The sequence below is a fragment of the Cricetulus griseus genome, chromosome 7, assembly GCF_003668045.3.
Source record: "Cricetulus griseus strain 17A/GY chromosome 7, alternate assembly CriGri-PICRH-1.0, whole genome shotgun sequence".
Lineage (NCBI taxonomy): Eukaryota > Metazoa > Chordata > Mammalia > Rodentia > Cricetidae > Cricetulus > Cricetulus griseus.
Genome location: NC_048600.1, coordinates 93,990,183 through 94,017,218, shown reverse-complemented (window position 1 = coordinate 94,017,218; position 27,036 = coordinate 93,990,183). Strand labels below are relative to the sequence as shown.

Sequence of the window (27,036 nt, the reverse complement as noted above, 5' to 3'; positions counted from 1 at the left end):
GAGTATATATGCCACTTTCTAACCCATCTGTCTGTTGATAGGAATCTAGGCTGGTTCCATAGCTTGGCTGCTGTAAACAGTGTCACAGCAAACATGAGTATGCAAGGTGTGTTATGTTTCAGTCCCTTCAGGCATGTGCCTAGAGTGCTATGGCTGAATTGTTTATTTAGTAGCTCTCTTGTTTTTTGAGGAATCTCCATATTGATTCCCATAGTGGCAACATATTTACATTGCTACCAGCAGTTAATGCCTCAATTTGTTTCTAAATTTTTTTCAGTTTTTTTTTCTTTATTCATGAGTATGGGTGTTTTACCTACATGTAAGTGTATGCACCACATGCATTCAGTGCCCTATGAGACCGGAAGAAGGCATTGGATCCTCTGGGACTGAAGTTACAGAGACGTGTAAACCACCATGTATGTGCTGGTTCTCTGGAAGTGCTTCTTTTTTTTAATTCCATTTTTCATTTAAATTAGAAACAAGCTTGTTTTACATGTCAATCCCAGTTCCCTCTCCCTCCCCCACTGCCCCCAACATCCTATCCCATACCCTTTCTGCTCCCCAGGAGGGTGAGGCCTTCCATGGGGGATCTTTAGAGTCTGTCATATCCTTTAGAGCAGGGCCTACGCCCTCACCCGTGTGTCTAGGCTGAGGGAGTATCCCTCTATGTGGAGTGGGCTCCCAAAGTCCATTCGTATGCTAGGGATAAGTACTGATCTACTACAAGGGGCCCCATAGATTATCGAGGCCTCCTCACTGACGTCCTCTTTCAGAAGGTCTAGATCAGTCCCATGCTGGTTTCCCAGCTATCAGTCTGTGGTCCATGAGCTCCCCCTTGTTCAGGTCAGCTGTTTCTGTGGGTTTCACCAGCCTGGTCTTGACCCTTTTGCTCATCACTCCTCCCTCTCTGCAACTGGATTCCAGGAGTTCGGCCCAATGTTTAGCTGTGGGTATCTGCTTCTGCTTCCATCAGCTACTGGATGATGGCATATAAGGTAGTCATCAGTCTCATTATCAGGGGAAGGCATCTGAGGTAGCCTCTCCACTGTTGCTTAGATTGTTAGTTGGTGTCATCCCTGTAGATCTCTGGACATTTCCCTAGTGACAGATTTCTCTTTAAACCTATAATGGTTCCCTCTACTGTGGTATCTCTTATCTTGTTCTCCCCTATTCTTCCCCTGACTCAACCTTCCTGCTCCCTCATGTCCTCCTCTCCCTTCCTCTTCTCCTCTTCTCATTCTTTTAGCTCCCTCTCTCCTCCCCTCCCCATGTTCTGGAAGTGCTCTTAACCAATGAACCACCTCTCCAGCCCCCACACCTCAGTTTTTAAAAATCCTGTTGAATTGATAGTTCAAGTTGTATGGGAGTGGGAGTTATATATTTTAATTTCCAGTTAAGTATTTCTTTTACCTGCTATTTATAAAAATAAGATGTAAGTGGCATATGTCTATCAATTAAAAATCACATTATAAACTAGAGAGATGGCTCAAAGGTTAAGAGTGCATTCTGTTCTTTCAGAGGCCCCAAGATCTGTTCTCAGCACCCACTAGACAGCTCATGACTGCTCATGGTTCAGGGGGTTCTCTTCTGACCTCCCCAGCACCTATGTGTATGTGTACACACACACTTTTTGTTTTAGTTATACTATAAAATCCAGGTGGCTGTGATCAGTCAGATTTAAGGCCTTTCATCCTTTAATTCCAAGGAGAAAATTTGTTTTCTCTTCTGTCTGCAGCACTTTTACTGGCACAGATAACCAAGTAGTTAGAAAAAGCTATAACCAATTAGAATGATGAAAGAGTAATAAATACAAGTGAGCCCTTGCCACTTGCTGTAGAAGGGGGTACTGTTTGTATGTATGAGATATAAGATAAAAATAATGTGTATCCAGAATTGTATGCTTGCCCTACAGAATTAAGAGCCATCAAGTCTGATCTCAAGGAATGGACTCTAGTTACATTAGCATAGATAATAAAGATAGCAGGAAGATGTGGCCTTCTAATCAACTGAGTTTTACTAATGTTTTTCCAAACACAAGCCATCCTTTCACTTGTGAATTCAGCTTGTTGATTATTTTGGATTTTTCCATCTTCACTCATTCACTTCTGATTGTTGGGTGTGGCGGGGGGGGGGGAGCGTGGCACTCATGCAAGACTGTGATAGTGGAAGAACATGAAACATTTATGCTTTATCAGATCTTGCTACCAGAGTTAAATAAAATAATCAGGATGGCTTCCACATTTTTCTGTATAATAGAGCATTCTGAATAATGTAAAAATCGTCATCTAGGCCTCACAGTGCTTGTGATTCCAGCACTTGGAAGGCTCTGAGGCAGAAGGACCAAGAAGAGTTTCATGCCATGGGCCAGAGAGATGGCAGAAGAGGAGGCTGAGCCCCCAGGAAATTGAATGGGTGTCTAAGATCACATAACTGAAGTGGGTTGTATAGGCAGGTCTCCCTCAGCCCCACAATCCTTCCCTTCACCATGCAGCCTCCAAGAACACAAGGAGACTTTCTCAGTGCTGTTTGTCTGCCTCTAGACAGGGAGACCTAATAATCTTGCCTTGTATGGTGGAGCAAGCTAAGGGCTGCTTGCTGTCTTTCTTCCAGGACTTGACACACCCTAAGGCCTAAGTACACAAAGAACTAATACCAACCTGCAGCAGATGAAGCTGCCTTTCCACAGGGAGTGATAGGGAAATGGGAAAAAGAAGCTCTGATGGACTAGGTGATGGCCAAGGAAGGGCATTCTGGGAAATGGTCCTCTGTGTGTGCACGAGAGGGGGTCATAGCAGCACGATGCCTCCAGCTGCTCTCCGCAGCCCCTGCAGCTAATGCTTCTGGGAAGCACTGGCAGTTAACTGCTACCCTAATTCTCATTTTATTAGGCTTTAATCAAGCTTTCCTGTGAAGTGCTGCATAAATTCAATTTTGGATTACACAAATAATCAAATGACAGTGAAGCATCATAGGCATAAAATGTTTTTTTTTCCAAATGAAAATGTTATTTTTAATTTAATCATACAAAAATCATCTGGATGCAATATGTCTAAGTGGCAGAGAAATTGCTGTATTGTCTTACCACTAGCCTCAGACAGCTATTTGTACAGAGGTTAGTGAACGATTTCCTATTATTTAACTATTTTCCGTGCTCTCCATTAAACACTGACCTAGCATTTGTTAAAATGCACCACAGCCAGGGGATGATGGAATGGCTCAGCGGGTAAAGGCTGATGACCTGTGTTCCACCCCTGGGATGCACATGGATGGCAGAAGGAGAGAACCAACTCCCACCAGTTGTCTTCTGACCTCCACACATGTGCTGTGTGGCCTGTGGGTGCCCACACACACACTATAAATAAACAAATAAAATCTACCTGAGAACTCGACTCCTCTGAAAATACTTTTATAGGAATACTGACTGCAGAATCTTCTGTTCAGGACTGGTGAGGTGGCCCAGAGGTTAAAAGCCCCTGCTCTTCTAGAGGTCCTGAGTTCAATTCCCAGCAACCACATGGTGACTCGCAACCATTCATAATGAGATCTGATACCCTCTTCTGGCATGCAGGTGTACATGCAGGACAAACATTGTACACACAAAAAAAATTAGATACATACATACATACATACATACATACATACATACATACATACATACAAAGAATCTTCTGTTCATTTATGTGTGGTGTTTGGAAAAGCTTCATGATAGGGCTGGGGATGTAGATTAGTGGTATAGTACTTGCTAGCATGCTCAAGGCTCTGAGCTGAATCCCAGCACTAGAAAAATGAAATTAAACTGGGTATGATAGGGAAAAAATGAGTGTGAGTCAACCCATAGCCTGAGTTCTAGTTTCTGGGTCAACACATCAGCTAAGCACCTTGAGCCCTGCTTTTCTCGTCTGTAAAATGTATGGTTCTCCCTGGCCTTCCTGGTGTACAACTGAAGAGTTTTCTCCTATGCTTGGATATTCTCCAGAACCCAACTGTATTGACTCTCCTGAGAATGAGGTTTCTATCCTTGCTAGATCCAGCACAGGAGCCAGCATGTGCCCTGACCTGCAGTTGCCTGGTCCCCACTGGTTGCTTGCTCTTTCATGGCACCAGCGGCAGTCAGGAGGTAGCATATCAGTATTGCCTGCACTGGGAGAACAAATGCCCAAGATGAGAGACCACTCTGTAGTGTCTGCTTTGTTGTCCAAAGTAGGATGCCTTGGGACCCAAGCAGCCAGGGAGTCATATTTTTAATTTGCATATAATAAATTGGCTTTCATGTGTGACACTGGTATACAGGTCTATATGAGTCTTAAGACATTGCAGTAAGCATTATTCTGGTCAGGACATAGAGTGGCTCCATCATACTGGAAAACTCATAATTGGAGTCAAATGTGTGTAACCTTTGGAGACTGAGTGCTTTCACTCAACATAACACCTTTGTTGTTCATGCTTGTAGAATAATAGGCATCATCAGTTTGTTCTTTCTCATTGCTGAGTATCATTTATAGATGTCGCTCTCTCTGTTTATCCATTCATCTATCGATAGGCATTTGATTGCATTCACTTGGGGTCATTATAGAGCTGCTGTAAGCAAACATGTATAATTCTTGTGTTAACAAAGGTTTGAGGTTTACATTAATTGGTGTGTGTGTGTGTGTGTGTGTGTGTGTGTGTGTGTGTGTGTGTGCACTCATGAATGTGTGTGTCTCTGTTCTGGTTTGTTTAATTTGTTCTTAGTCATTCAGGCAAGTTTTTGGTAATAATATCTCATTATAATTTTTATTTGCCATCTCCTAAATTGCTGAGAATGTTGAACATCTTTTCATATTCTTTTGCTATTTGTATGCCTTCCTTGGTGAAGTGATTTCCAATCATTAGTTTTCTTCTAGAAGTTTTATAGTTAACATTTTATGTTTAGACCTATGATCCATTTTGAATTGAATTGTAAGAGATGTGATTTGAACAAACATTTATTTCTGTTGGAATGTAGATGCCCAAATATCCCAATTTGTCTATTTTCTGCTGAGTCATCTTTGTACCTTTTTGGGCAATGCATTGGTCATAGTTGTGTGGTTGCATTCCTGGTCTTAGTTTTCATTTCTTTGCAAAATACATTGTCTTGATGACTTCAGCTTTATATATATTATTAAAATCAGTGATGTCTTTCAACCTTGCTTTTCTTTTTCAAAATTTCTGTGGCTGTTTGAGTTCCCTTGACTTTCCATGGACTGCTTCAGAATCAGCTTTTTAATATTTGACCAAACATTTAGTCTAGGATTGTATTACATTTGCAGATCAATTTGCAGAAAATTGGCATCTAAACAATATTGAATTTTCCAGTCTCTAAATGTATTTTTAATTCCTTTGTTTAGGGTCTTTTTTCTTTCATCTGTATTGTAATTTCACTTTATCAGTATTGATAGTTTTCAATGTGTGGGTCCTACACCACACACTTTGTTAGATTTCTAAGTATTTCTAAGTAAAATCTGAAGATTTTCACTTTAAAATATGTCTTTGTAAAGCCCCCGGTTATTTTGTTTTTTAGTGTTTTGCTCTGTTTTGTTTTTTATTTCATTGTGTATTTTTCAAATATGTTATTGGATTCAGTTTGCTAATGGTTTTATATCCAAGCTCATGGAGAATATCAGTTTATTATTTTCTTACACTATCTTTATTTTGGTATCAGAATGATGGTTCTTAAAATGATTTAAATGTGTTCCTTTCTATTTTCTAGAAGAAAGGTGGAGAATTGGTGGTATTTCTTTAGATGTGTGGTACAATTCACTGATGAAATCATTTGGGCCTAGAATTTCTCTTGAAACATTTCTAATTAGAGATTTAATTTCTTGAACAGATACAGATCAATCAGACTATTTGGAGGAGGGGGAGATTTAGTAGTTTGTACTTTCAAGGAAATGTTTGGTCTAAGTTGTTGAATATGCTGTTACACCTAGAGTTGTTCAAATAATCCCTTTTTATATGTGATGTCTTTGTGGCCTGTGGTGATAACACCCTTAAATTCCTAGTTCTGGTAATAATGCCTCTCCATTTTTGTCTCTTTTCTTTTTATATTTATTTATTTGTTTATTTATTTATTTAATATTCCCTTCCCTCCTCTTCTCCCAGTCCCTTCCCCCCTCTGTTGCCACCCTCCAGTCCATTCCTCCTCCATTTCTTTTTAGGAAATGACAAGTTTCCCATGGGTATCAATAAAACATAATAGTTTTCTGCCTATTCTCCCCTTGCAGTTGACTGGTCTGAGTGTCTCCAATGGAAAGGACCAACTTGTAGTGTTCCATACAAAAGACAACAAAGACCTCATTGTCTGCCTCTTTAGCAAACAGCCAACCCATGAGAGTCGAATTGGAGAACTTGTTGGAGTCCTGGTGAATCATTTCAAGAGGTAAAATTTTATTTTTGTAATTAAAAGATGAGTTTTAAATGCACAAAATGTTTAATCATACTTATCGCTGAACTCGTTTTGTTCCAACAAGAATATATTTATTATTTTCCTTCACAAGGACAAATTAAAGCATCAACTTCATAGAAGGCAAAATCACCCAGCCTTAGTTTCAAGTGTAGGAATGATCCTCTCCTTTTCCAGTGTCTAGCTTTGCCAACAATGATAGGTTCCCTCATGGCTATTATTTCATTGCTGCCAATCTGAATGTAATATAATTCAATCCAAACAATGGAAGAAGTTACTTTATATTCTTATTGCCACTGCTTTACATCTATCCCAAACATAATCAGTTAGTGTGTCTGCCATGACTATAAACAAATTAGAAAACAATTTAAGATAGCATGTAGGTCCATAAAGGTTGAAGAAATTTCCAGGACAGACAGAACTTGTTACAGAAACAATAGGACAGAAAATAGCATATTCTGAGGAAAAGCTCTATAAAGCAAATGGTATCTTGGTGAAGGGACTGGGGTTGGGTTTGGAACAATAATATAGGAAATATAGGCTAAAGAGATAGGTCAGCTATTAAGAGCACTTTCTACTCTTCAGAGGACCCAGGTTCAATTCCCAGCACCTAAATGGTCACTCACAACCATCTGTAACTCCAGTTACAGGGATCTGATGTCACCTTCTGGCCTCTGTGAGCACTAAACACATATGCACAGACATACATGTAGGCAAAACACCCATACACATACACATAAAAATAATAAATGTTTTTTAAAAGAAATGTGGACTTCAGATTCCCCCGAGGTGATAGGGAATAGTCAGTAAATAAATTTAGGAGTAGAATTTTTCAGGTTATTTGTTGAAATGTTGGAGATAGAGTTTTCTTCTCTATAAGTGGCCATGGAGTATTGGGGAGTATCATCTCCTAATTTAATGTTCTCATTGTGGTATGCTGTCTGTCCTCATCCCATCTTGGTGAGAGAACAAAATCACACAACAAAAATCAGTGGTGGCAAATGGTCCAGGTGTCAGTTTCTTTTCTTCCTGAAAGACATTCCCACACTCTCAGAAATGCTCAGAGATTCTTGCCTGTGTTATACCTGTATCTACAAGTTCTACTACCTTTGTTTTTGCTGGCAAATGTATATAGTGTAATGAAAACAGTCTATTTGTTTCAGACAAGATCTCTATGTAGACCAGGCTGACTTCAGAGTCACAGGATCCACCTGCCCCTGCCTCCTAAGGACACTATTGTTATTAAACCATGTATTCTAAAAGAAAATGGATTTTAAATATTTTACATTTAAAAGTCAATAAATATGTAGGCTTTTATGATGGTTCATCTATATTTTCAGTTTGACTGAACTGAGAGATGCCTAAGACTTTAACAAAACAAACTTCTGGGTATCTGAGAGAACCTTCCCAGAGACAGTTAACATGTGGAACAGTAGCTGAGAAGAAAGAGCCTGGCTTTGAGTGTGGCTAGCACCATTCAATAGGCTGGGGGCACAGGTGAACTCCCTGCATCTGCCAAAGAGTTTAGAATGGGAGCTCTAACAGTAGACATCCCTAACTCACATAAGCAGGCTTATTTTCCTGTAAATATTTAGTCATGGCAAAGCATGGACAATAGAAGTCATCAGAGCTTGCTGTCTCTGACTTGAAGACTTGTACTAATGAATACAGTCAGTTTTGCCTGAGGAATTGAAGTGTTCTTGTCTCAGTCTAAGTTCTTGTTTAGTAAATTCCAACCCACACTGAATGTCTTCTCCCCATGATGGAACTCAAACCTTTCTGAGGCTCTCTTCTGTCATGCAGATACATTTCTGCATGTGTGCCTCCTACTTGTAACCTAAGAGAGAATTTGTGATTTCTTCAAAATTCCTAGATGTAAGAACGTTGACAAGATGGTGGGGCTTTCTTCCAAGTTACTCTTTGATTCTGTCTTCTGAACTTGGAGATCAATTAGTAATAAAGTATTAATCTCTCTTTCCTAAAACCAGAAAAAAAACTTCAGCTTAGAGTTATAATCAACAACCTGCTACTTATTTGATGAGGAAAAATTACTTTTATTTTTTTTTCTGGCCATTGTCCTGTATTGTCAGGTTTCTTATCACTGTTGAGATCATCACAGGTCACAGTGTGTTTTACAAGCATAATGGTCTGGCATGTAATCTTACTTACACCTGCATTAATGATGCAAATCCAGAGGGCAGAGGTCTTGGGTTCTTGACAACTCCTCATTTTCTAGATTTTTTCCCTAACGTACATTTCTGAGAAGTTCTATTCAGAGGGAAAGCAGCTCAAAACTGCACAGCATGCAAGTCCATAGACCAGTGAGGCTGTAACCTTAGAATGCAAGGAGGCAAGTCCATTTGGAAGCTCGCTTTACCTATATAGTCACCAGATTGAAGGAGAAAAGAGTTCCACCTTCCCAGCAGAAGACAAAAGTACTATTTCATAAACGGCAGTACTCACCACAGATGAGTAACACCCAAAGTGAGGAAGCAAAGAGTGGGCCAAGGGGAAAAACAAAAAGCAGATTGATAGCTGCAGATCAGAGCCAGCTGAACAGAAGTGATCACATGGCCACCACCCAACAGCGCTATGGCCTAAAGCAGTTTTTTGTTATGCTGACCCCAATGACAAAGAACATATACAAGTCCAGGGAAGGATGGCCTGAGCAGGGGACATGGCAGAGGCTGATGTGAGGCCCTAACCAAAATTGAAACCACAGCACAACCTGAGTAACTTCCTTCCTCAAAAGCTACACTTCAGCAAGTAGCTTTCCCATGAAGACAAGTAAGATGCCAGAAGGAAACAGCAAGAGAAGTGTGCAAAGAAAATAAGCAAAGGCAGATAGAGAAAGGGGGAAATACAGGAATAAGCTTTATATGTATATGAAAAGCCGAAAAGGCTGGGTGTGGTGGCACAGTCCCTTCATCTTAGCATTCACAGCACAGACAGGAGGATCAAGAGTGAGAGCCAGGCACAGTGTCACAAGCCTTTAATCCCAGCACTCAGGAAGCAGAGGCAGGCAGACATCTGTGATTTCAGTGCTAGCCTGATGAACATAGAAAGTTCCTGACCATCCAGAGCAACACAGAGACCCTGTCTCAAAAAAAAAAAAAAAAGGAAGAAGTAATGAAAAAAATCAAGGCCAAGGTGGAGTGACAGGGACTAGGATTAGACCTCTACACCCCTACCTTAAATCACAACCAAAAATTAAATAAATAAATAAAATACATTTAAAAAAATTTCAGGGCTGAAGAGATGGCTCAGTGGTTAAGGATAGTGGCTGTTCTACTTCTGAGGACTCAGATTCAATCCCCTACACGGACATGGTACTTCACAACTGTAACTCCAGTTCAAGGGAACCTGACACCCTCACACAAACATACATGGAGGCAAAATACCAATGCACATAAAATAAAAAACATTTTCAAGACCTAGAACATCAGGCAAGGGCAAACGGGAAGTGCTTGAAAACAAGGGAGGCCTACTGGGCAGAGTCACTAGGCCATGGCGCACACATGGAACCCAGGTAGAACACAGTATTCTCCCTGAGGCTATGTGTAGCCTGAGGAGGCTAAGCCACCAACTCTGAAGATCAAAGTGCCAGAGAAAAGAGGCAATCAGAAACCCCTAAAGATCTCATAAGACATCCCCCCAAGCACACCCAAATAGCTAATGTGTATGTGAGGAGGGAAACCCCATAGGTAGGGAATGGTAACCGGGTGAGTGCCAGGGACAACAAAGGTCCTTTCAAGGCAGACTGGGCACACCATCATTACAGACATTTGTATTAGGACTCAGGAAGATTTTGCCTCAGGATGAGAAATAATAATTGGCTCTAGGATCCATCAGTGCTTTTATAGAAAATATTGTCCAGTAAATCTTCAAAACTAAGCCCACCTGCTTCCATAGAACATATTCTGGGGCAAATCTCATGAGGTTTGTTTTGTTATGTTACATTTTGTTGGTTTTTAGAGTCAGAGTTTCTCTGTGTAACAGCCTTGGCTGTCCTGTAACAAACTCTGTAGACCAAGCTGGCTCGAACTCACAGAGATCTGCCTGCTTCTGCCTCCCAAGGGCTGGGGTTAAAGGCTTGTGACACTATGCCCTGCATGAATATATTATACAAGAACCCCAAATTTTTCACAGCCAGTAAGGTAGAATTCACAATGTCTGACATCCAATCAAAGATTATCAGGCATACAAATGGCAAGAATACGCAAGCCATGATTTCAGACATTTATGAGTTAACTTGAGGCAGAAGGCTTTATAAAAACAAGGGCTAAGTCAATTCAGTAAATTGATCTCTAGCACCATCTTCTTGGGTGAGCTGGAGCCAGACAGGTCCTGGTACTTCTTCCATGAGAATCCTCAAAGTAACCCCATCTCAGTGTAGGTAAACCTTTCTTCTCATCTCCTGCAGTGCTCACTCTACCTGTACCTGTAATCCCTGAGCACGAACCACCTGTTTATCTCGTGTTCTACAGCATCTGAAGACAGTGAGTGAAGGGGGCGGGGCATGGACTCACACAGGCTAAGCACATGCTCTCCCACTGACTTCACCCCTTGCCCAGAAGACAGTCTTTTTTTTTTTTTTTTTTTTTTTTTTGAGGCGGGGTTTCTTTGTGTAGCTTTGGAGCCTATCCTGGCACTCACTCTGGAGACCAGGCTGGCCTTGAACTCACAGAGATCCGCCTGCCTCAGCCTCCCAAGTGCTGGGATTAAAGGCGTGCGCCATCAACGCCCAGCTTCAGAAGACAGTCTTTAATAAAGTATTTTCTAGGTGACACTCAGCTTATTCAGGGCCAACGATCTAATTCAGGACCTCAAACAGTTCAATTTCTAGAACACACATGTGCCCAAAAAAAGATTATTTAATAGATAACCAGTATGGCTCAAGGATAGACCATAAGAACAGACACCACCCAGAAACAAGAACTGTGCCAGTTGGTGCTGGCTGTAGTCCACAGGTAAGAGGTCTCACCTAGACCAGCAAAGACCTAAAATCAGATGTGTTTGGAATGTGCCAGTGAAGTTACTGGGTTTGCCTCCTGCAGTAGTTCTCAGTGCCTTTGTTGTCACATGAAACCAGCAGGACAACAAGAGCTCCATCTGTTGGCATGAAGCCATTTCTAAAGTTAGGGGGGCAAGGCAATGTGCAAAATGATGTATGTGGCCAGCCGCCATTTGTGTGAACACAGCTATCTCCTTAGAGAGACAAACTCCACATCTATGTTATAATCCACATTGAAAGCTGGGCATGGTGCCTTGTGCCTGTTATCCCAGCACATGGGGCACCTTCTCCTCCTAAATATCTGTATTATAGATATCTTCTGTTGCAGGGTTTTTACTTAAGTGGTGACATGCATGTTTCCTTTCCTTCTTTCCTACTAAGCCAACATCTACAGGTGTAGGTAGACGCATACACACATAACTGTATCCAGAAAGCTGTGCAGGAAATAGGCAGCTCCCTCTGGAGAAGAGGAACACCTCAACCCTGGGAGAAAGGTGGCATTGAGACTGCTTGCTCACTGTCAACCTTTTGCAGAAAATACGCTATCAAACATTTTTCACTTTAATGCATGGAAGCTTGTTTTTAATATTTATAGTTGGCTCTAAATTCCTTCATATGCTCATTTTCCTAACTGGAAAAGTAGAAACAAAAGGTATGTCTTGTAGAGTTTCTGTATCTTGACCCTCTTGGTATTACTACTGTTGCCAGGCTCCCACCTCACGGATCACAGGGAAGCTGTGCTTTCTGAGGCTGTAGAGGCAAGATTGGCCAGACCAAGTTTGCTCACGGGCATTAGAAAGGGTGAACCTGCCTCTTGGTTTGCATTTCACTCAGCAGTGACTACCTGCTGGTAGTGAGGATTCTGCTCATCAGTAAACAGATGGTGTCATGTTGACCTTCCCAACACAGAAATCACCAAAAACTGCAACATGAAGCTGTCAAAGGACCCATCTGCCCTAAGCAGCTGTCCAGGCATTTGCCTGTCTAGCTGCTGGAAACCTCAGTATAGCCCCAGTCTCAGGCATGGAAATTTCCTTGTTCCTGTTCTATGTCTGCCATGAAAGCAGAAGTTAGTGCCATCTGCTACCTTGCTTCTCACAAGCCGCATGAAGCAGTGTAATATCTGCTTTAATAAAGGGGCACTGTCGCTAAATTTATCTGGATATTTGACCTGTTTCTTAGATGGAGTTCTATTTTTCTTTTTTTTTTTCCTTTAACTCTCCATCAAAACTGTAAGCACAGGAGCTACAGAGATGGCACAGAGGTTAAGAGCACTAGCTGTTCTTCCAGAGGACGTGAGTTACATTCCCTATAACAACATGGTGGCTCACAACCATCTATAATAAAATATGCATGCATACCTGCTGGCAGAAGACTGTGTACATAATAAATAAATAAGTCTTTTAAAAAACAAAACTGTGGGCTGGAGAGATGGCTCAAAGATTAAGAGCACCGACTGCTCTTCCAGAGGTCCTGAGTTCAATTCCCAGCAACCACATGGTGGCTCACAACCATCTGTTATGAGATCTGGTGCCCTTTTCTGGTGTGCAGGTATACATGGAAGCAGAATGTTATATATATAATAAATAAATAAAATCTTTAAAAAAAAACTAAGCACAGCTAGCAGTAGTGACCCACACCTTTAATTCAGGAGGCAGAGGCAGGTGCATCTCTGTAAGTTTGAGGCCAGCCTGGTCTACAGAAAGAGTTCCAGGACAGGCAGGGCTACACAGAGAAACCTGTCTCAAGAAAAAAAGAAAAAAAAAAAAAAAAAAAAAAAGACGTAAGCTAAGCAGACTGTCACTTCCCAGATAGGATAGTTAAGTGCCCGGGGAGAAGTAGCCTTATAACTATGGTGGAGGAAGCAAAGAAGAAAGTCACATCCCAGGGTTCTCAGCTACTACCCTTATTGCCTCGACCACCCTCCCCTCACCCAGCCCCTTCCTGCTGTGCCTCCCATCTCCATGATAAGCATTTTCATGACCCTTGATAGGCATTTCTAAAGTGCTTCCCCCAAATATCTGGATGCTTATAATGTGATTTATATTCCAACTAAAAATCTGCAAGTAAAATAAATACAGTTGAACATGACCATGTTGCTGACCATAGAGGGTCTCACTGTGTAGCTCTAGCTATTCTGGAACTTATCATGTAGACCAGGCTGGCCTCAAACTCACAAAAGTCCACCTGCCTCTGCCTGCCAAGTGCTGGGTATTCAAGGCATGCACACTATGCCCGGCTTTTTGTTCATTAATTTTGACCTGTCTCATTGGCATATATGATTACTTCCTTCTACCTCCAGGGTCTTACCATGTAGCCCGGGTTAGCCTCCAATTCACTGTCTTCCTCCTCAAGTGTTAGGATTCAGGAGTGTGTCACCATGCTCTTCTTGGGATATTTAAAATTCTAATTATTGAGATAATCCAGGTTAAAAGTGAATGATCATGATTCACCTTCCTTTGCTTCCAATAGAGATGTACAGGGAAACAGGGAAGGAGTGAAACTTTCCACAGTATACAAATTGGAAATACTGCTCAAACACTGGCCCAGTGACAGAGGCAGCCTTGCTTTCTCCTGTTATCCCATAGGCTTTCCCTGGCTGCCCTACAAGGAGCAGCCCTTCCCCAATCCTACAGTCTTCTCCCCTGCCTTGCTTGAGTTCTCCCCCCATATACACCCTTTCATCTTCATCTGACCCTACATACCTTTCCTGTATGTGTGTGTTTGTTGTATGCACTGTGGCTGACATATGAGTCCATGGAACAGACTCTGTTTCTACTCATCACAGCAGTCTTCATGTTTTAAGCAGAGCCTGGCACATGGAAGGTTCTCTGTAAATACTAGTTGAATACTGTTAAGTAGGTAACTGCCATGGATGAGGGCCAGCTGGCAGTAGGATGCCTCTGGCACTTTCTCACGGACCTATGTACCTTGCCTACCAGAAGATGGTAACAGTCTTCTTCTTGTATGAAAGACAGGAAGAATCCTTTTATAATGCCCTTCCCTTTATGAATACCACTTCCCTTGTACTATTCACAGTATAGCTCTAAACAATGCAGTGTGTCCAGGGACCCAGTGATTAGGTATTTCAGATATAAAGTCAGCAACTAAAAAGTTTATGAGCTGGAAGAGCCATGGGTATGTGATGTGCTGATGGTTGCAGCTTCGAGTTCACTTTTCTTTAACAACTAAACAACTAGAAATAATTCCAGACTCTCCTTGTCAGTGAGCTGACGAGGAGGCAGGATGTAGAGATTCCTGCTCAGATCAGCAGTTTCTTAATAAGTAAAAGACTTTGAAACCACAACTGGAGGCTGTGCACATAAGCCAGCTCCCCAACTTAAAAGCTGAGCTGGGGATTCTAACTACAAACAGGTGGACTGGAAGAAAGAACCCAGAAGGCTCCATGTGCCCCCTTTCATGTGAGGACCCCAGGGCTGAAAGATGGCTTCTTAGGCAGGAGCCTATAAGGACAGATACTATCAGCAGGAGAGATGTAAATAAGACCTAAAAGAAAAGCCTATTTCTGAAAAGAATTATATCAGGAAATTCATAATTATAGAAACTATCTGCTTCAAGAAAATATATGAAGATAAATGAAAACACTGGCTGAGAAACAGCTAAAGATATTCAGGTGTTCAAGTCAAAGATTTTAAAGACATTAAGTCATCATTAAAATATGAAAATGGCAGTTGATGTTGCAGAAAATAGATTTAGAAAATAATAGTAAAACAGTATACAGAAGAGAATGATGGTTTAAGATTTTGGGGGTTTTTTTGTTTGTTTGTTTGTTTGTTTTAATGTCTGTAAATGAGTGGTAGGCGCCAGAGGAGGCCAGAGGCAGCAGGTGCCCTGGGAGCTAGAGTTACAGGCAACTCTAAGCCGCCTGATGTGAGTGTTAGGAATAGAACTTGAGTCCCCTACAAAAGCAGCAACGCTTTTAACCACTGCACCATCTCTCCAGCCCCAAGAACAGAGGTTTAGAAAATGTCAGAGAGAGCTGAGAACAAAAGCCTTACATTCAAGTGGCAGGTATACTTGAAAAGGACACAACTGAGCAGAAGTGATTCTTCATTCTCACAGATTTAACTGTATGTTTTTAATTTTAACATCTCTGAAATTTAGATGGGACTTATAATTGGCAGATCGCCATAGCTACAACAGGCAACATTTTAGCAACATAAGAAAAATGATGCATCTTATAGGGAGGATCTTATAGTCTGTAAAGTATGGTCATTTAAAACTTTTAAAGATTTCTGTACTGCAAGTATTTTACATGGAGATCTAGTGAATGGCTATGTGTTACCATGGTGATGCTTTGAATTTAAGGGTTAGCTGTCTCTGTCTCTGTGTTTCTATCTCTATCTGTCTCTCTCTGTCTCTCAAATCTTTGACTTGAACACCTCTCTCTCTCTCTCGCTCTCTCTCTCTCTCTCTCTCTCTCTCTCTCTCTCTCTCTGTGTGTGTGTGTGTGTGTGTGTGTGTGTGTGTGTGTGTGTGTGTGTGTGTACAACCTAGGAATGAGAAGAAATTCCCTTACAAAGGACAAAAATATAGAATTGCTTTCTCAGCAACAGTAAATATCTCAATCCCCTGGAGCAACATCTTCAGTCTTTTAAGAGGGAAAGGTTATGGCTCAAAAATTATATGCCCAACCAAGTTGTCATTTGTGTTTAGCAGTCAGACACGTCACAAAGTGTATCCCCTCCTGGCATTCCTTGGCAGAGGCACTATGATTAGGAATTTAAGGCCTGTCACAATCTCTCTTTCATCTTCTTGTTTACCACCTTCACTCTCCTCTAGTAGCTCCTTCCATATGACTGGAATTGTCTGCAAATAATTCTCAGGGGAAAGTAAGGTCATAATCTAGGGGTTATTGTCCAAGAATCCCAGGGAGATGTTACCACTAGCTCAGTGACTGTAGCCAGAGCAATGAGATTGTAATAGCATAGGTGGAATACCTACCCAATGGCAATCACTTGGATCAGAGGAAGGTGTTTCTCAGAATATCATAGTCTCAATGCAGGGGTAAGAGAGGAGCAGTTTTTCGAGGAAGATGAGGTTACATTTAGGTAGGGGTGCTAGGATGTGAAGTATGTGAAGCTGGTCCTTCCTGCAAAAAGCAGAAGTGGACTGGGGAGATGGCTTGAATCATAAAGTGCCTGCTGTGCAAGCATGAGAACCTGACTTCTAATCCCCCTCAAAGCCAGGCACTGAGGAATGTGCTAGAGGGTGAAGATGGGCAGATCCCCAGGACTTGCTGGCCGGCTAGTCTAGCCCAAATAGGCAGCTCCAGGTTCATTGAGAGAGCCTGTTTCAAAAATTGAAGCAGAAGAAAAACCTAATGTCAACCTCTAGCCTCCAAATGTGCACATATAGGCAAGTTTACCTGCATATACATGCATACACACACATTATCACACGGACACACAGAAAATAAAAATGAGCATAAACAGGAAAGACAAAATGGTATAACATTTTTTAAAATTGTAAATACATTGAAGTTATAAAAAAAAAAGTCGATCAAGATAAACATGGTTAAGTAGATCGTGGTATTTCCATGCAGTCAAATAAACATGCATCCATTATGAGAAAGCACTGACAAGCTTCCTCTGTGTGTCAAGGGGCTCCCTAAAGTCTTCTGCATTGGTATTCTTTGAGGGTACTTGCTCAAAAGGCAAGTTGCAGGCCCCACCCCAAGCTACTAAAGCATCTACTCCAGGAATGCAAGTCTACACACAATAAATGTGTGCAGTGCTGACAGGAAGGTATTCAGCTGAACATATCAGATTTTAATATGGTCAATTTGCTGAACCATTGAGACAAAAGTAGGGGTTTTTGTTTGTTTGGCGGGGGGGGGGGGTTGTTTTTGTTGTCTTTGTGTTTTTTTGTTTTGGTTTGTTTTTTTTTTTGTTTGTTTGTTTGGGGGGTTGTCTTGTTGGTTTTTGGTTTTGGTTTGGGTTTCAAGACAGGGTCTCTCTGTGTAGTCCTGGCTGGCCCAGAACTTGCTATGTAGACCAGGCTGGCCAAGAACTCACAAAGATCCCCTTGCCTTTGCCTCCTTAGTACTGGGCCACCATGCCCAGCCCAAAGTAGATTTTTTTTAATTAAACCACTAAACCCTCAAGTTTTAAAAGTCATTTCCAAGTAAAAATACAAAATAAATATCCCTAATCTGCTGTAGAGAGAGGCCAGGTTAAGGGGAAGGTTTGGCAGGAAAAGGGAATGGGGGTAATGGAGATAGGAAAAGCTACTCGGCAGAGGAATCACACCAGTCAGGCTTTGTGACACCTGCTTGTCCCAGAAGGAGGTGTCAGTCATCCTAAGCAATGGTTTTTAGTTACTCTAAGACCGTTTGCAGTGGGGCCCCACCTGCCTCTTCCCAGATAGGAAACCCCATGTGCAGGCTTCTACATAACAAACTCAAGCTATTTACACATATGCTCAGAGCCATCTGTGGTAACAAGAGCACGGAGAGAAATTTTAAAGGTTTTCAGTGTGACTAAGCCAGGGACCAAATCAAACAGTAGTGGGTGCCATCTCCTGTGAGCACTGAACCAGACCTACTTCTCTGCACAGTGCCTGTGGATCCTGAGCCACCACCTTCTAGAACAGAGCTCCCTCTAGGGTGCAGGGTACACAGGCTTCCTCCTTTGTAACTGCCTTTATGATGGAGGCTTTCTAAGGGCATTTTTGTGCAGATCAAAGCTATTTATTTGCTTTGTGACGTGTCCATCATTGCCTTTCATGTTGAAAGAATAAATCCCAAAGTACATCTTTTCAGCCTCTCCACAGGTAGATAATGTACATTTAGAATAGTCATATGAGTTTTTGAAAGGCCATAGCACTGAACTTGGCAATGTAGGTCAAAATGGAGATACTGAGGTATTCCCAAATTCACCAGATAATTAGTGGATAATACCCTGGCTTGTGCTATCTGTTTGATTTTTTTCTAACATGAATGTCAGCTATAACTCTAATGGGATTTTTAAAAGCTTTCTTAATGTGTTTATTTCAGGTCCTATGAGCTATGTTGGGATCAGGATTTTATGTAAGCACAACACAGTTAACCAAGTGTTTTATCTGCATTAAACTCTGTTCCATTTTCATGCCATCATTCATCATGAATTCACAAAACATCTACCACTAGATGGTGGGTGGTGTGGGTGGGGGCATAAAGATGGACTACTCAAGTCCATTTTCTTTTCTTTCTTTTCTTTTCTTTGTTTTTCTTTTCATCCGAGACAGGGTTTCTCTGTGTAGCTTCATAGATCAGGCTGACCTCGATCTCATAGAGATCTGCCTCCCTCTGCCTCCCAAGTGCTGGTATTAAAGGTGTGTGCCACCACTGCCCAGCTCAAGTCCATTTTCTTAAAATAGCTCTTAATCTTATAAGAAAGACTATAGAGAAGTGACCAGTTGCAATGTAGATCAAGATTTTCCCCCAGAAAGGGGAGCAGAATGCAAAATCTTGATGAAGGTTAATGTCCTAGTACATTTGGAGAACTGGGTGATTGCAAGAAATCAAAGATATAAGGTTAGAAGAGATGAGCCAAAGTTTATAAAATCCTGTATCTATGCATTTGAACTTTCTCATATAAATAATGGGAAGACAATAAGTATAACGATATAAAACTGGAGGCTGCAGAGATAGATCATCAGGTAAGAACATTTGTTGCTCTTGTAGAGGACCTGGGTTCAGTTCCCAGCACCTACATAGTGGCTCACAACCATCTGTAGCTCTAGTTCCAGGGGATCAGACACCATCCTCTAGCCTCTGCAGTCACTCTACACATGTGCTACACAGGCATACATGTAGGCAAAACATCCATAAAATAAAAAATAAGTACATCTTAATGTGTGTGTGCGTGTGCATTCAAAGAGACAAAGCCTAATGCATAAATATTATCCCAATGCACTGCTTGAGAATCAAAGTGCTAACTCCCAGAGCAGCCTAGATCTGCATATGTGCAATGGGGGGGGGGGCACATTGCAGTCTTGAGTGGATGCTGTGCTTGATTTAAGAGTTTATACTATCTGAAGTGGAGATACTTGTCAGAACCACAATTCACCAGTGTGCTTTGCACACAGTTGACATTGTACTGTATACTTGAAAATTAACGGCATTTAAAGGAATGTTCAAGTTAGAGAAAACTAAGACTTTTTAGTTAATTTAGTCTTTTAAGGAATTATAGCATAAAAGTATATTATACACAGACTTGCATCTGTAATTTATGTAGAATGGTCAGGGGAGGACATCCTTCTGTGAGATGGTTCCATACAGGTGTTGTGCACTCTAGTCACAGAAGTACACATAACCATATCCAAACAGCAGTGCTAGACACTGGGGTATGATTACCAAAAGCATCAACGTAGATTCTCGATCGTGCAGATCCCCATCCTAGAAACCAACACTTCATGCTTTCCAAACCAGAGTTGAAACTATAAAATAGTTGAGAAGGTCTACAGGTTTTCACATTCACTATGAAAAGGTATTTTAGTCATTACTTATTTGATAGTTGGTATTCTATCAAATCTGCCCAATAAGTACCTCATCTAACTTACCAAATGGACCTGTTTGCAAAAGAAAAAAGTCTCTTTTGATAGGTTTTAAACTGTCTAATTTGAAAAAGTGGCATTTAATAGCTTTGGGATCTTTTTTAATTGTATTTATTAACTTGGTATTTGAGACAGAATCTCTCCTGGTGTCCTGGAACTCAATATATAGACCAGGCTGGCCTTGAACTCACCGAGATCCACCTCCTGCCTCTTTCTTCTCAAATGCTGGGGTTAAAGTTATTCACCACCACACCCAGAGCTCTAAGTGACCAATTTTCATTTTTTCTCATAACAATAGTTTAAAACAGCCTGTTCTAGGCATGATGCTCCAGCTGTTAAGTAGCCAGAACAAAGGAGACAGAAGAGAAAGAGAAGTGGCTGTGTACCAGGTGCCAAGTATACTGGGTCAGGAAGCTGAGGGGTAGCAGGAGCAAGAGACCAAAAAGAAATGGGCTGAATGTGAGCAAGACTCTGGGGGCCCAGGAGCACAGTCACAGCCCAGCTCTGACGGTACACCCAACAAAAAACACTTCGATAAATATACAAATTTGGTAAATTTGGCAAACTTGGTCATTCAACAGATTGAAACTTTGATGAATTTGCCATTTGGCAAGTTTCTTTTTATTTATGAATGGGTTTCTGTCACCTAGGTCCAAGAAAATCCTAAACCAATGAGTCATGGGGAAAATAACAAAAACAAGGAAAGCAATTTGTGGAATGGGGACTGAAAGACGTCACTGTCCAGAGCAAATGGTGTCATATAATGGTGTCATCTTATCCACTTAGAGATGTTTAAAGCTGAACATAAGCACTAAGGGGAATGTAAAGCCCAGCTAGGAAAAACAAGAACAGCTGGGTGCTTTATTAGTTCAGACCTCCAGGCCAGATGACTCACATCCAGAGAACACAGGCATGTACAACTGAACCTCCACCTTCAGAAACTGATCAGCCATGCAGAAAAAAACAGCCCAAATAATGAAGACAGCTGAAGATGTGCCTGGTTTTGCTAGTGTGAAAAAAAGATGCCAAAATGACAAGTATATTAGCTGGGTATGGTAACACACACTTGCAAGCCCAGCATTTGGAAGGCTAATGCAGGAGGATCAAAAGTTAGAAGTCAGACAGTATTATATAACAAGTTCCAAGAAATCTTATGTAGCTATGTAGCAAGACCCTACCTATCTCAAAATATCTAGAGTAGGGTGTGGAGATGGTGACAGAACACTTGCCCGGCATAGCCAAAGCCCTGAGTCTCCATTCCAAGTACCATTTTTTTTTTTTAATTATGGTTGTTGAACCTAATATAAATTTTCCACAGATTTCTAAAATAGACATAATTTTCAAGTTTTAGTGGGGAGAAAAGCTATAAAAGTCTGTAGAAGCATGAAGAGAATTAATTGGAAAAGGCCCACATGACAGTCCTCAGAAACTTGAATAAAGTCCTACTCACTGAATTTGCCAAGGACACAGCTTACATTGTGGATGGCAGAATCTGGATTCAGAACATCTTGTCATGCTAGAACAATTTTAAAAAATCACAGCAAAGTAAATGTGAAGTTCTGCCTTTAAGCACAGCATGTCATGTGCATGTTTGGAGTAGGAACGCCTCTGTGACCATGTGTGTCCCCAAGACTCCAGTGCCTGTGATTCTGAGTCACAGGCAACTTTGGATATGGATAGGAAACCATTAGACACAAGAGCACAAGGTGATACCAATGTCTCTAGCTGTATTTTCATAGCGTAATGGTACAGACGTGGTTGGAATGTTGATACAGGCTAGTCATCCCCACATGCTGTGCATCTGGCCTCATCCTCTGCAGGTCCCAGGCTTTTCTGTGTAATTCTGTGGCCTTTCTTTGAACGATAACAGTGATTCTTCACTTGAGCCTCTCTTTGACATGTTGTTATTCCTACTTCTCTTTCTACAGTGTCTAAAACCAAAAGAACTGACAGGAGAAAAATGTGTTTTTCATTTGATTTTTTTAGAATTTGTGTATTTTATTAGTATGAGTGTCTTGCCTACATGTATGCCTGTGCACCGTGTGTGTGCCTGGTACCCTCACAGGTCAGAAGAGGATATCAGATCCCCTTGGAACTGGAGTTAGACAGTTGTGACCAGCTGTGTGGGTACTGGGAATTCAACATAGGTTCTCTTGAACAGCAGCCAGTCATCCTAACCACTAAGCCATCTCTCCAGCCCTAGATTTAATATTCCTTATTTTGAGTATTCTTTTAAAAACAGGTCCAAAGAAGGAAATATCAATTTTTCTATAATTGTCATGTACTTTGTAATCCTGGGAAAATTATTCAAATGTTATGAGATTATTTTAGATCTAATCATTTATTCCAAAAACAAAGCAACTAGTTAACCAATAAATTCACAAAGTTTTCATAATGGAAAAAAATCCGCCTGATGCATGGTAAGACAGAATCATTGGGAAATGAAGCAAATGAAGGAAAGTGTTAGATCCCAGTCTCAGGGGATACGATGTGATGGCTAGAGTGAAGCTGAGCATGGTGTCACACACCTTTAATCCCAGCACTCGGAAGGCAGAGGCTGAGGCAGGCGGATCTCTGTGAGTTTGAGGCCAGCCTGGTCTACAGAATTAGTTCCAGGGCAGCTAGGATTACACACAGAGAAACCCTGTCTGAAAAAGAAAAGAATCTGACTAGCGTATAATGAGAAAAGAGATGTAGGTGTGAATGGAAAAGGGTTGCAGTTGCACAGTACTACATGATTCAGCAGAGCCCTGTCACGAAAAATATCAGGAACAACTTGCTAAAAGATATTATATTACTTGCTAACCAAGACAAATGAAAAAGCCCAAGCCAGCTTCACTAAATTATGCCATGCAGATTTAGGAAGTGTTCACTTCTGAGCCTTCTTTGAATCATGGCAATTCTTTGCCTTCCCTGGTTAGCAAATGTGTTGAATTAACAAAACCAATAAGACTAAGATCTGAGGGAAAATTGGCATCATAGGCTCTGGTCCTGACTGGCTGGTGGCTAGCTCTGAGTCTTGAGCTCATCAACTATTTTCTGTCCCAAGGTTTATCCAAATGGTAAAAAAGATGTATCAGCAGTGCACACCTTTAATCCAAGCACTTAGGCAGAAGCAGGCCAGTCTCTGTGAATTCAAGGCCAGCCAAGTCTACATAGAGAGAACCTGTCTCAAGAACTTTGATTTATTTTATATGTATATATTTTTTTAGATTTATTTGATGTGTATGAGTGTTTCTCCTGAATGTATGTATGTGTACCAAGTATATATCTGGTACATAAGGATACTACAGGGAAAGTCTAGTCCCCTGGGGCTGGAGTTACAGATGGTTGTGCTAGGTGCTGATAACTGAACCTTGGGCCTCTGGAACAGGCGCCAGTACTCTTAACCACTGAGACATCCCTCCATCCCCTTTTCTTTCATTTTAAATATGGATATATTTCTATTTGTAGTTTGAAAATAGGTTTTATAGAATATGAATATACTTTTTTAATGTATGTGTAGGTGTTTTGCCTGCATGTATGTCTGTGCACCGTGTGTGTGTGTGTGTGTGTGTGTGTGTGTGTGTGTGTGTGTGTATGTGTGTGTGTAATGTCTTTAGAAGCCAGAAGATAGCATCAGATCCCCTGGAACTATAGTTACAGACAGTTGTGAGCCACCATATGGGTTCTGGCAATCAAACTTGGCTCCTCTAGAATAGCAGCCAGTGCTATAATCCACTGGACCATCTCTCCAGCCCCCGTGAATATACTTAATACTGCTAAACTATACTTTTTAAATGATTTAGGTAATAAAAAGTAACATACAAGTCAGTGTTAGTTAGCTAGCACCATAGAAACAAGAAAATTTCATGTATTATACTTATTTCTTCAGTCTCAGTCACATCTCAGACATTGTATGTGGGAATACAAAAGCCAGCCTTCTCCATCTAGCATGCTCTAGCAAGGGGAGAATGTATAATTCATAACAGGTTTGTAGGAAGATAAAGAAGTTAGTGTAAAGTACAGAGGTCAAGCAAGCCTGGTGGTGGCAGCATACACCTTTAATCTCAGCACTCAGGAGGCAGAGTCAGGCAGATCTCTGAGTTTGAGGACGGCGAGGGCTACACAGAGAAACCCTGTCAATAAAAGGGGGAAAATGTTCTATTGCATTGGAGCAATGCCTCAGTGGTTAGGAACACTGGCTGCTCTTCGAGAGGACCTTGGTTCAATTCCCAGTGCTCACATGGCAGCTCACAACTGTCTGTGACTCCAGTTCTAGAGGGACTGACATCTTCACACAGATATACTTGTAGGCAAAACACCAATGCACATAAAATTATATAAATAAATTATTAGGGTGGGGAAAAAACACAGAGGTCAGGGTACATCTTTAGTCAGGCCTAAGAAAACTGAAGAAAATTCTAGGAAAAGGTCATCAAAGAGAGTCTTGTTTGGGCAAGCTCCTAAAAAACAGTCTCTAAAGCATAGGCTTCTATCCAAGACGGAGTCACTAGAGTACAATTTCTGTTTACCCTCCTTCCTAAAACAACCAAAAACAAGTAGATGAAGCAATGGCTTTTAAGGCTAGATATCAGGAGCTGAAAGAAAATGATCCCTGAACACAGAAAATGAAAGTAGATTGGCTGCTGCCCCAGCTTCCAGTCTTGAGAGGGTAGCCAGGCCATGGCACAGGGAGGGGATATTAACAAAGCTTATGAGCTAGAGAGACCAGGGAGGCTCAAAGTCACAGGACTCTGATAGAAAGGATGGACGCACAGAGGAAGAATTCTGGGACATGGCGAGGGTTAAGCATAGATGTATAAGAAAAGTACCCGGGCTGGAGAGATGGCTCAGAGGTTGGGAGCACTGGCTGTTCTTCCAGAGGTCCTGAGTTCAATTCCTGGCAGCCACATGGTGGCTCACAACCATCCCTTGTGAGATCTGGTGTCCTCTTCTAGTGTGCAGATATACATGGAGGCAGAATGTTGTATCATAATAAATGAATGAAATCTTAAAAAAAGAAAAGAAAAGAAAAAAGTACCCAAAGATGAAGAAAGGACAGTCCAAAAGATGAAAGGTGCCAACACCCAGCTCTCAGACAGTGAAAAGCAGTGCCTGTCCCAACAGTTAGACTGGGACACCTGTAGTGACCAATGGAGTATTGAATGTTAGACACAAAGGGGTTTCCTTTAGCAGTAGAAACTAACTGACTCTAGACCAATTACAGCTATGGTCTTCTCTAACAAATCTTAAACACCCCAAAGGAAAAAAATCTGTATGTAATATAAAATTACTTAGCACCAAGTTCACAATTTCTGCATTATGAATCCAGCCAAAAGATCTTAGGCCTGAAAAAAAAAAAAAGAAAAGAAAAGAAAGGAAGGCAGGAAGAAAGGAAGGTACAACTTGTTATAAAAAGAAATTGACCTAAGGAATTGACTAAGTTACCATATAGGTTAGAAACCACCATCAAGGACATAGAAGCAATTGCTATGACCATGTTTAACAAAAAGGTGAAATAGGAAAATACAAAAGCAGTGAATGGGCCGGGCGTTGTAGCTCACGCCTTTAATCCCAGCACTCAGGAGGCAGAGGCAGGTGGATCTCTGTGAGTTCGAGGGCAGCCTGGTCTCCAGAGTGAGTGCCAGGATAGGCTCCAAAGCTACACAGAGAAACCCTGTCTCAAAAAACCAAAAAAAAAAAAAAAAAAAAAGCAGTGGATAGGTTAAAAACACACTCAGCAGTGCAGAAATGAAGCTCAATGGATCTGAATACCTAACAGTAAAAACTGCCCAAAGTGAAACATGGTGAGAAAGTAGGATCTTGAAAACAAATGGATCACCAACTGTGAAATGATTTCAGATGGCCTAAAAGCATGCAAATGAAGTTGCCAGTGGACCAGGGAGAGCAGACAGATAAGTGAGTAAATAATGGCTACAATTTTCCAACCTTGGTAAAAACTTTATAAACCACAGATCCAAAAAATTCAGTGAAACTCAGACACAAAAATAATAATGAAAAGTATAAACTCATCACAGTGAAGTGTCTCAAAATCACTTATTTAAAGTGTTTTGGGTTTTTTTTGGTTTTGGTTTTGGTTTTGGTTTGGTTTGGTTTTGGTTTTGGTTTTAGTTTAGTTTGTTTGGTTTTTTGAGAAAGGGTTTCTCTGTATTGTTTTGGAGGCTGTCCTGGAACTTGCTCTGTTGACCAGGCTGGCCTCAAACTCACAGAGATCTGCCTGCCTCTGACTCCCGAGAGTTGGGATTAAAGGCGTGCACCACCAACACCTGGCTAAAGGTCTTAAAAGGAACCAAAAGCAAACACATTACATACAGAGGAATAAAGATAAAGATACTGGCAAGCTTCATTGGAAACACTGTAGACAAGAGCAGTAGAGCAACATATTTAAAGCACTTCCATAATAAGCAAAAATGCTAGCATATTTTGCAAAACATCCTACCTGATATCAGAATACACTTTTTGAGTGCTTCATTATCAAAATAAACCATAGTGCTATGTCGTGGTCTAATCTTTATAAAGATTAGAAAAAGTTTCTAGGTCCCTATCGTAGTGAAATCAAGTTAGAAATTAGTGATAAAGAGATCTTTGAAAAACCCCTTTTTAAAAATGGAAGTTTGGAGGAGTGTAACAATAACTCTTACAGCCACCTGCCTGAGTTCCACTGTCACGTTAGGGCCCCCAAATAACACACAGAGTCTTATATTAGTTGCAGTGCTGCTGGCCAGTGACTAGAATTTCTTATTTGCTAGCCCTGTCTTAAGTATCGACGATAACCATTAATCTACATATTTTATAAAGACTTATCGAGGACGCCAGGGGCATATGTCCTCTCTTCCCCGGGAATCACATGGCAACTCTCCTCTTTACTACATTTCCCAGAATCCTCCTCCACTTCTAGCCCCACCTATCTTGCTTCCCTATTGGCCAACAGTGCTTTATTTATCAATCAATAAGACAAACATATACACAGAAGGACTTCCCCCACCAACTTCTCTTTTCTGTCTAAATAAGAAGGGTTTTAAAATTAACATAGTAAAAT

The 27,036-nt window shown here is 41.1% G+C and overlaps 1 protein-coding gene across 4 annotated transcripts in view; it reads left to right on the top strand.

Moving 5' to 3' along the window:
* Positions 1-27,036, top strand: part of Myo1d (myosin ID) — a 303,156-nt gene that overhangs the window by 209,859 nt on the left and 66,261 nt on the right. For 3 of the 4 annotated variants that reach the window (XM_027426506.2, XM_035447486.1, XM_027426507.2), the window contains exon 21: positions 6,243-6,397. In XM_027426506.2, coding sequence (XP_027282307.1) covers positions 6,243-6,397 — 155 coding nt within the window. Of the gene's footprint in view, positions 1-6,242; positions 6,398-10,844; positions 10,921-12,143; positions 12,591-27,036 lie in introns of those variants that run through there. The other variant, XM_027426508.2, reaches the window with a different exon arrangement.